Source organism: Zootermopsis nevadensis, unplaced genomic scaffold (assembly GCF_977971745.1).
Source record: "Zootermopsis nevadensis isolate Lab colony 2312 unplaced genomic scaffold, Znev_1.0 Znev_ptg000037l, whole genome shotgun sequence".
Taxonomy (NCBI): Eukaryota; Metazoa; Arthropoda; class Insecta; order Blattodea; family Termopsidae; genus Zootermopsis; species Zootermopsis nevadensis.
This window is the reverse complement of record NW_028259169.1, coordinates 2,070,745-2,081,908: the sequence shown is the minus strand read 5'-3', so window position 1 is coordinate 2,081,908 and position 11,164 is coordinate 2,070,745. Positions and strand designations below refer to the sequence as shown.

The 11,164-nt window shown below is 40.4% G+C and overlaps 1 protein-coding gene across 10 annotated transcripts in view; it reads left to right on the top strand.

Moving 5' to 3' along the window:
• The first annotated feature begins 534 nt into the window (after positions 1–534).
• LOC147871827 (transcription-associated protein 1-like) overlaps positions 535–11,164 on the top strand; it is a 53,112-nt gene continuing 42,482 nt past the window's right edge. The window contains exons 1-6 of one of the 10 annotated variants that reach the window (XM_087360016.1): positions 566–918; positions 1,391–1,488; positions 2,344–2,565; positions 2,912–3,111; positions 5,972–6,061; positions 8,837–9,379. In XM_087360016.1, the coding sequence (XP_087216142.1) occupies positions 876–918; positions 1,391–1,488; positions 2,344–2,565; positions 2,912–2,962 (414 nt within the window). In that variant the 5' untranslated portion in view covers positions 566–875 and the 3' untranslated portion in view covers positions 2,963–3,111; positions 5,972–6,061; positions 8,837–9,379. The other 9 variants (XM_087360017.1, XM_087360015.1, XM_087360014.1 and 6 more) reach the window with 9 other exon arrangements.

Here is an 11,164-nt window from a genome sequence, read left to right as displayed (position 1 = left end):
CAGGTATGTTAGAGAGTAGAGTTTCTTTGCATTCCATAGATCCTTCTTAGGAGTAATCCAAAGGATGCAGTACAAGTCATTTCATACAATAAACATAAACTTCAGGACTTCATTCAATATATGTAAACCTCAGTACTTTTGACACAATGCAAGGACGTGTTTCATATGTGAATGTACATAACCTTCAGATTCTGCAATACAGGTATTAAAAAAAATTACAAATTAATATACATAAACCTCAGAATTTTAAATAGAAATGCAAAACCACTTTAAATATAGATTATAGATATACATAAAACTGAGGAAATTTCAGCAGAGGTGAAATAAACTGCAGAATGGAAAGTGTGAGTGATGAGGTGACCTCTCAATGCACGCTTGAACACCTTTAAATCATTTAGAGTTTAAATTGTTGGTGGAAGATTATTAAATAACTTGGTACGCGTATAGTACGTTCCTTTTTGACGTTTATTAGGGTTAGCATAGACTATACAAAAATTATATGCTTGTACTTAATTTTTATTTCAGTGTTGTTGAGATTTGTCAAACTTGTTTCCACTTGCAAAATAAAAGTCTAGGTGTCCATGAAACCCAAAGTTTCTGGAAATAAATATGACATGCGCCCTGATGTGGAGAAAAGGTGTTTAGAGTATTACAGTAAGTGCAGTACGTGAAAGTATTATAACAATGCCGCATGGAAGTTACTGTAACTAAAACATTTCACTTTCCTTAGTCGTTATAACTTGAAACTGTCGCTTGTGTTTTCCAGGTCGTGGAGACAGCATCTAGTGCTCAGAAGTCAAGCACGACGGATCCGTTCTACCGTCGTCAGTGCTGGGAAATAATTTGCTGTTTCTTGGTGGCATCCCTGAATTTTAATGATGATGAGAATAGAGTGCAGCAGCTTTTCTCCTGTCCAAGGTATATAAGAGCAGTTGGAGGCAGAAGAATATTGTCAAACTAACCTCATTCTTGATATTAAAATAGTGTACAAAATAAAAGATGTTTTTCCAGCCTGATGGTACTAACATGACATAACAGATTGTTAATCACTGGCTTTTCTTCGCAGAATTGTAAGCGAGTCCCAAGGCAGTCTATGAGGCACTGATATAGATTTTTCTCTGAGCACCCAGAACTCATTATTTACTGGTACAGTGAGCCCGTTAGAGGCTGTATCACAATTAGTTTGTGTTTAGTATCCTGCCAGTACCAGGAGGCTTCTACAAGTAATGTATTTCTTTGTCATATCATAAACCCAGTTTTCCCATTTGCTCTGTGCCTCTTACATCAGTTGCTGATTTAGGAAGCAGCTACTGCATTGGCCACTGCTGTGACCATTGAACATTAGGATGTGAGTGTAATTATCTGTACTCATTGTGATTCGCTGTTGCAGTTTTGATGATCCACATGTGGAGATCTCCGCAGTCCATGGGATTCCGTTCAGATTGCAGGACAAGCAAGACAGAGCCACTCACCAGATGGCAGTCACAGGTAAGTTCATCCATTTGAGTAAATTGTTTAATAAACTTCTTTTCTGAATTACAATGCCATTATTGAAGGAAGAAGACCTTTTGTCCTGAAAAGTAGTAAATGGTTTTAATGAAATAAAGAACTTGTCTATTTCTTCTATTGAGACTACAAAGAAACAATGAAGAACGTGATTTTTCTTTGCCAGTTTAAGGAACCACATTTTGAGGCTGACCTCCACATAGTTCTATAATTGAGAATGCATGGAGTTTACCTCCATGCTCCCACTGCCTCATGGCATTGCGCTTAGTCACAAGGATAACTTCAGCTGATATAGCGAACCATTAAATGTTTAAAAACCATAATCGGTGTTGGTTTTCTGTAAGTCCAAGTGGTGTTAGAACCCAAAGACCACTGTGAGAACCTGAAATCTCTCTTAAAACCACATTTAGTACGTGAACTTGTTGAAAGCGTCTGCTTCATATCTGGAACAGCCAGTAAGGCCTGTTGTGTAAGTTGGTAGGAGTGTTTGTTGCTGCAGCCATGAAAGAGTTACGACGGTGTTCCTTGTGTGTCACTGCACAATGGTGGCGATATCACAGGCAGCTGGTGAGTTCAGTTTTATAAATTTAGATTGTTCAACATTGAAACAATTTATATTACTGTTGGTGAAGTTTCCACCTTTGCTTCCAGAAGGCATTATAAAGTGGCATTACTGATGGTGATATGGAAAATAAATCTAATTGATACGGCTACCTCTTGCCCCTTGTCGGTTGAATTCACCTTAGTAGTAGAAGTGCTACAGATGTTGGCTGTATTGTAGTGGCTTGCCATTTCTTAATCTTTCATTTACGTCCTTTCTTTATGACATCAAAACAGGCGAACCTGAAGGGCATGGACCGACTGGTGTTTATAGACTCCCTTGCTGTCATAATGGGGCACGAGGAGAGGGAGCCGTGTAAGCCGGGACACCTGGCACTTGTTCCTATCTTGGAGACAGCGATCAACATCCTCGGCTCCAGACAGACGGCAAGCGAACTGTTCGTTAAATATCCACTGAATCAGTGGCAAGGGAAGTTGCGTGGGACTGACGTGACGTGTGTGAGTTGTGGAGTTTGTAGTTGCAGTATTATGACGTGTGGAATAATGGCCCACTTGGCGAATGTTTTAAATTTGCTGGGGAGGAGGAAAGAAAGGCTCCAGTATGAATCTGTGAGCGAGGGAGTTAAGAATTTGTCAGGTCGCTGGTTGTGACCCGTATTTAAAGTTAACTTGTGAATGGGTTTGTAATGAACTTGACAGAATTTGTCTTCTGAAAATGGAAGGTCCTTGTTCATTGGCTAAGGTGGGAGTGTTAACTGCTTGGTGAAGTAAAACTGTGTGTTCTTAGAAGAGTGTGATGTCTTGATTTCTTGAATGTGAATGTATTTTCTCTTTCTGGGAGTAGCAGATTACGAGAAACAGAATGATCCTTCAGATTCTACTGAGCACCACGTGATCCGCGTACTGCCAGCCAGAGAAGCGTTGAAGTACGTGCGGCAACAGTTGGCAGACCGACTTGATGTCAGAAGATTAAACCTGCTGGGACAAAGAAGGAACCTCGTATCCGCAAGAGACTGATATCGGTCTGAACCAGGCATTCGTTGTGTGAGTACATGAGCATTAGAATGTATTTGATGTGGTTGTTGTGTGAGAGAGATGAGTCTGTCCAATTTTATTAGGTACTTTAGATGTTGTGACTGTAAGTGTGAGAGTTGATATGTTGAAAGACGTAAATGTGGTGAGGGATTGGCATTATTGCAGTATCTGTGGTACGCTAGAGGCATTCATGATATTGTTCATAGGATATCAGAATGTGAGGTTTATTTATCCTTTTTAGACGAGGGTGGTGACTATTTGTGATAAGGTTTTGTTACATGTGAGATGTGTGCAGTGCTGAGGAGCCTTTAATGTGGTCTGTTTACTAATTAATAAGTGAGCATTTGCCAGTGTAAGTAATTTAGTTTTGTGCACAGTGAGCGGAGCTGCCGGGATATTTTCTGTGCTTTTGGTTAATTTTGAGAGTTTGCTGTGTTGAGCAAGGGGATCGGTTACAAAACTTGTAAGTTTGTGGTGTGGTATTCGTTATGAATTTGGATTTGCTTGCAAAAATGGAGATGACTGTCAGAGGTTCCATTTATTTGAGACTTAACCATAAGTTGAGAGTTGTCAGGTGTCAGTCTCATGGACATGTGATGAGGCTCAGTATTACTTCTGGTATATTTCATGGTTGGGGGTGGGGATGGGATTTGCATTAGGATCGAGGAGTGGTGTGGTTGGTTGGAACCAAGTATAGAAAGGCAGTGCCACTTATGTGGGTCACAATGTACCAGTGCTGGTGTTGTCAGGATTGTTATATTATGTGTGTAAAATGGTTGTGAAGAGTTCTTGGCTTAGGAAAGACTAATTTGTTAGTCTTGTCAGTCAGATTGTTTATAGGAAGAATGTAGAGTTATTGACCATTTAGTTTGGTTAAAGATTGTTGACCTGGAAATGAAATGATATATGATGTCTGTTTGGTGTTCGTTGACCACCTTGGCTGCTCCCTCATAAATATATTTTTACATAACCCCTCCTTCCTCTCATCTTGGGCTCCCATATCGCACCCACGAAACCCTCAGTTATTTTTTTTAGAGGGCAGAAATCAGGAAGGAAATGCATACAATACGAAACCCGTGTCTCCCCTCCTTTCATTTCTAAAACGTATTACTACTGTAAGAATCTGTGCTGAAATGGAAGGGAGAGGACTTTAAGTGGTACAGCTCTTTTGCAGGATGTTTGTTAAAATATTAGATGTTCGAGCCGTCTGTGAGTGAAGATTCCTTTGCGTATGATTCTTGGAGGCAGAACGTAGCTTTGTTTGTTGCACGTTTTATTGATCTTGTTATTGGGTAGTCAGTCAACATACGATGACGATGTTGAAGGGGTCCCGGGATCTTAATAAACATTGTGACCACAATCAGAAATTCTCATGCAGACATGCTGGCAATTCAGTAATCAGCGTGCACTAAAACTCATCTCGTAAAACTGTTTATTGACGTAATGTCAGATGCAAAATATTGTTTTGTAGAATTGCTTTCTTTATTTTGTTGTGTTTCTACTTGTTAAAGTTGTTACATTGAGAGTGCTGCTGCTGGTGTCATGGAGAGATGTTTCCTCAAAGTAAGAAATTTTTGGTGGCTCTCCTTTACTTAGTGGGGAATCCCCATGTCCACAGTACAGAGTGTCTAAGTATTTGCGACCGGGTTGGTGGCCCCAGCACCCTGCCAGTTTCTTTAGCACTTACAGTCATCCTTCCATCATGTTATGTGAATTGGGTGTGGAGCGACAGAGAGAAGGCAGGCAGTTGTCTGCTGGTTCTGTAATTGCTGGAAATGTGACCATACGAGTAACCAAGACTTCGAATAAAAATCTTCCCCAAGATGTGGGCGTAGGTGTGCGGATTGTTTTAAAAAGGGTAGCAGAAAAATTGAACGTAGTTTAGCATAATGAATGGCGCGTTGCTTTGGTTAACAAGGAAATGATCATTTTTTTTACCGTAGCCGAAACAAATTATTTACGAACACACAGTCACGAAGGTCATATTGAACGGCTTTTCGCGTTTGCTTTACTTCATCGTTTTGTAGTCTGATTTGACTTCGTTTGTCCCCACCATTTTCCTACGTAATACGACCATAATTCGTTGCGTTGGATACGTTACTGGGGGGGGGGGAAAGGGTCCCTTTGTAATTTATGAAAGTGACATTTGACAACTTCCTGAAGCGTAGCCTAGAACGTTTGTACATTGGCCGACAGAATTCGTGTATTTCTACATTGATTTGAGGTCTTGTTCGTCCTCGTAATCTTTAAAAAACAACTCAGCTCAATTTGAATACTAAGAAAAGTGTTAAAACTAGTTACTACGTGTTTGTCCAGGAAGGCACTGATGTTTTGTAGTTGGTAATATTACCAGTTTGTTACGATTCTAGTGAGGCAGTCAGAAAGGGAAAGAATGAGCACGGAAGTTGCATATGGCAGATTAGATGTTTGGAAGAAGAAGATGGCAATAATGATGATGACAGTAATTGCAGTAAACTTGTCTTACTTTTTTTTTCAGAATCGTCACCTTTACTCGGAACACCTGATGTGATCTGGATATGCCATTCTGGTCGCTGTGGTGTGACAGCAGATAGGTTGCGGTGTTTAAATATCAGTGTTGTAATGCAGTTTGGAATATGCAGGGTTCCTAATGACGTAGGATGTGGAAAGAGGCAACTCCATTCTGAATGAACCTGGTTTCATGCGGAATGTCACGGACATTGCACTTTGGAATTTCCTGGAAACTCGGCTATGCTGTCAGAGGAATTTTGCACTTATCTTCATCCAAGATTGTTTCCTTCCACACAAGAGACTGAGCTACTGTCGCAGTTTAAAATATAAGGTGACATTTTCATTGATCTGTCTTTTACACGAACATTTGTCATTTCAGAGTTGGTGACCTTGAAATAATGACTTTTTGTACAGACTGGATGCAGCGGCTTGTCACCGTTTAGATTCAGCTGTAACGAGTATTGCCCAGGTAAATGTTAGGTGGAGGGAATATGTTGTTTGTGGCAATTCTTACTAATATAGAATATCACAAGTTCTTATCTAATAAAAGAATTATTAAGAAATCTGTGCTCCTGCCCTCCACTCTCTCCGTTTTAGTTTTGATTAGATCGATCATTGACGGTGGACGTCATGGTCTCTTACAATTGAACAAAGTTTGAGATAAGGGATTCCTATTTATTATTAATGTTCATCACATTTAATGTTTTCGTCTGAATTTGTGAACTCTTGTAAGAGAATTAAACTTTTTTAACACAATTTCAAGTAACATTAGATTGACTTCTGTTTGTTCACGGCAACATTGATAATAAAAGAATATTCCAGTAGGCAATTAATATTTTAAAGGAATGAAAGGTGTTTCGTATCCCAGAATCTTAATAAAAATTAATGGATCTTAAGAAGTGGGGTTTATATTCTGAACAATAATTCTAACACTTTACATCTCTTGATACATGGACATTATTAAAGCGTTTTAGGGAGCTGAAAGAAATTTTTATTCCGGATTTAGAGGAATAAATATCGAAGAATCTCCCTCTCATTATCTCCTACATCAGCAGATTAAATCCGGGGAATGCTTGCTATTATTGAGTGCAAAGTATTTATGGGTGCAAAACGTGGTCTTTCACATTGAGGGAGGAACATAGACTGAGGAGCTCTGAGAACAGAGTGTCGAGGAAGATGTCTGGACCCAAAATGAAGGTGGGACGGATAATAGAGAAAAATGCATGACGAGCTCCTCAGCCGATGTTTTTAGGGCGAGTTGAAAGTTTACAAGGCCTGAAGGGAACACCTCGGCGTAGGTGGGAAGATAACATTAACACGAATCTTACGGAGATGGGGTCTCAATGGAGTGAACTGGATGCAACTGACTCAGGATAGACCCCGGTGGCGGACTTTTGTGAACACGATGATGTACCCGACAGACATTAAGGTGGCTCATAAATCCTTTGAAAGGGTTACAAAGTTCAAATATCTGGGAACAACAAAAACGATTCAAAATGATGCTCACGACGAAGTTAGGAGGAGACTAAATTCCGGAAATGCTTGCAACTTCTCAGTCCAAAATATTTTGTCTTCCCGTCTGATTTCTAAGAACCTGAAAATTAAAGTATACAAAACAATAATCCTGCCTGTTGTTTTGTATGGTTGCGAAACATGGTCTCTCACAAAGAGGGAGGAACACAGATTGCAGGTGTTTGAGAATCGGGTGTTGAGGAGGATATTTGGGCCTAGGAGGGAAGACGATGGGGCGTGGAGAAAACTGCACAATGACGAGCTTAAAAATCTGTACTCCTCCCCCAATATTGTCAGGCTGATTAAGTCGAGAAGAATGAGATGGGCTGGGCATGTAGCGCGCATGGATGGGACAAGAGGTGTGCACCGGGTACTGGTTTGGAAGCCTAAAGGGAAGAGACCGCTGGGGAGACCTAGACGTAGATGGGAGGATAATGTCAGGCGGGATCTATGGGAGATAGGATTTGAAGGAGACTGGATTTTGTTGGCCCAGGACAGAGCTTTGGTTAGTTCGGTGATGAACCTTCGGGTTCGGTAAGCCATCTAGTTAGTTAGTCAATCGGTCAACGACATGGCCAGCTTCCTTATTAATTATGATTGTCCCAGTTGTCGCTGCTCGCAACAGTTACCTTCGTTACAACTAAAGGTACGACATTTTATTTTACATCCATTGTCCTAGCACTGTGCGAGATTATGTCAAGAACTTCTTTACAGTTCGTGTACTGATTAAGTTACAAGTTCACGCTGCAACCTGTAGCAACTAGATATCCCACCCGATATGTAGGACTGTTTGTAGTGGCAGCGTGCTGCAATGGAGTGCGATACTGGCCGGGTTAATACGACCCACACAATCGTATGTCCCAGTGACGCATTAAACCACGGAAGACATTGTAAAGAACCTTGACTTAATCACATTAACGTATAGATGCTTCTGGAGTGTGTGCCCATAAGAATAGCAGTAACTTGGGTGTTCTGTTTTAATGGATTTATCTGAAATGACATATGGGAATACCTTCCCCTACAAGCGTTGATGGGTACCTCATTCAGGCGTAAGCTCCCAGTCTATTTGCGCAAACGCAATTATGACAGAAACAATATCTGCTGTGGAAACCTCAAATCTTACAATATAGTTCTGGTTTGAGGGGGTAAGTAGAGGATTACATGACCTACGAAGCTAAGATGCTAGCCAAACCTCGACTGCTAACACTTAATTGTTCATCATGGAAGATAAATTACGATCCAAAAACTCAACTACCAAAGTTTTAACTCCCCTGACCCCCATCCCGGAGTGGGATTTGGCCAACACTTTTGAAAAAGTCACGCTTTGCCACTGTGGGAATTCCTTTTCGAAATTTTTTGCTCAGAATATAACTTTTGGGCCAAGCTGGTGCGGCATTACTTTTCTCTCTTTAACTCCCTCTGCATTTATGATCTCCTCCCTCCCCCCCCCCATCTGGACACATCACATCAACTGGATGCTGTATGGACGTAGAATACCACACGGCAAACACGTACGTACTGTGGCAAAGTCCGTCATAAATAAATATGAATCTGCCTTCAATGTGTGGATAATGGCAACCCATATCAACCTTCAGACATACATGAATGTACAAAAGAAATGTATCTAATCTCGATCTTATGTGTACATGATGCCTTTTATGTTGATTTTATCATTTTGTTTTCTATATTACTCCATATTTATTAATGTTTTCTTTAAATCATTGCTTTACAGACTAATATTGAACATCAGATGAACCACGCCATATAAAAAAACAATACCTTCGTTCTAATATATAAGAGTAATCTGATAAGAACATCTTTCATAAACTGCATAACATTGTAAAGGATTGTAATTCGAGTTTTAAATTTACCAATCTAATTTATACCTGAAGACGGTTAAATATAACCGAAACATGTCGTAAGAGACGTTCCAATTTGTAAATCGATCATTCGATGCGGAACGTGAAATGATATTTTAAATATTTTATATTTTATCATCTTATTAAAAATTGTGATTTGACGGCAAATATTAAAACATTTATCAGTGTTGTTTTGCATGTCTTACGTTTGCACAAACTTGGTGACTATGAACTGTCTGCTGGATATATGATTGATTTCTTAGTTACCTAACCAGCAGACATTCGCAAGTACGTTATTCTGAAGTTTTGTCATTTCCTTTTGATTTATTGTCTGGTAACTTTCAAGGATCTGTATTAGGACCTTTGTTGTTTAATGTGCAATGTCATTAAATTGTAAGGCCATAAAGTCTCCTCAATATAGTTCTTTACTTCGAAAGGACGCAGAAAGCTTAAAGAATTTGAAAAATGTAAACTTCAAAAAATTTTGAAAAATTTCAAAATTTTTGGGTTTTGTGTTGTTTTTTTTGACAATTTCCAGCAATTTTAGTTTTTTCAAAAAAATTAAAAAAATTATGAAAATGTCGAAATTTTTCCCATTCTATACCTACCAGAAACGTTGAATGACACCCAGTCCATGCGAGACTCCGTCTGTGCAGCACCCAATCTCTGCTTCTCACGGTCTCGGCCCGGCTGGCCATGGGGCCTTTCCCGCGAAAGAGTTCCCGGCGACCGGCCGACCATTGTATCTGTCCCCTCTTCGAGGCCTGCCTCGCTCGCGGCACTGCGTTCTGAGCCACCCGTAAATCAGCAATCGCCGGTCGTCGGGGTCCGCAGGCCGGCAGTCGGCTCCTCGGCTGCCGCCAGAGGCACGGGCAGCCTCCCCTTGACAGCTCACTAACACTTATTTGCAAAAATATATATAAATACGTACATAAAAACGTATGTATGCATATATATATTATTTTTTATTCTTATCAAGTCGGTATCGCCGAGGGGTTTGTGGTGCCAAGCATTACAGAAAACTACGACGCACCGCCGGACATTGACTCGGAACTCGACCGACCAAGTAGCATGCACCGCACTCGCGCGCGCACACAGAAGCCACGGCAACGTACTTTATGTGATTTCTTATTATATTATGTTTTTACTCTTTTTTGATTCTACCAAAATTTCTTATTCTCTCAAAAATATATATGCATATTTATATACACATGCGTATTTATATATTCTTAATTTTATTCTTATGTAGTCGGTATCGCCGAGGGACTTGTGCTGTCAGGCAACGCGGAAAGTAGCACGCACCGAAGAAGTTAGCCAGTCAGATATTACGCACCGTGTGACTTTGACTCAGGCAGCCAACTACCGCACACAAACGAGACACGGTAAGCTGCTTGTACGTGATGTTTATTTATATTTTAATTTGGAGTTCCCCCCTTCTCTTATTGTTTCATTCTTCGCACTGCGTCGTACATGGACGGTCGAGCTCTGCGGCTATGTCCCACGGTGCGTGGTAGTTAAGACAGTCGAGCAAAGTCCGTCATAAATAAATATGAATGTACAAAAGAAATGTATCTAATCTCGATCTTATGTGTACATGGGATATACGGATATCCGCACGTAGGAACGTTGAAACTTCGATATCAGCAGACGTGCGTGATTACACCAAACGCACTGATGATAATGTTTGGCATGTCAGTGGTCCCCAACCTTTTTTTTGCCCAAGGGCACATTTGAGAGTTTATGAGATTGTGGCGGGCACCAACCAATTAACAAAGCCAAATTTTGTTTTCTCTGGACAAATAAGATACGGACACCAAATAATACACAAAAGAACACGACGTTTATTGATACAAGAAACCACGCAATCAAAAATACGTACTTTTATAAGTACAATTATTATTACCCAAGTGGGAAGTCAGTGTGATGTTTGGCACTGCATTTCAGCGGCCAGTTTTACAAATTTGGGAGAGTAGGATGATGTTGCTGCTCGCAATCGTCAAGATGGGCATTAGTACGTGGAGAACTGTGCTTTGATTTTATAATGTTCATGGTTGAACGGCCTTTATTATTCAGTATAACCTCTTTCCGTATCAACGCGGGCACCGCGTTGGGGACCACTGTTGTACATTATTTCGCCCTCACATCTTCATCAGTTATCAGAGTGATTATTCTCTTGTAACATTGATGTCACTGTTAGGTCA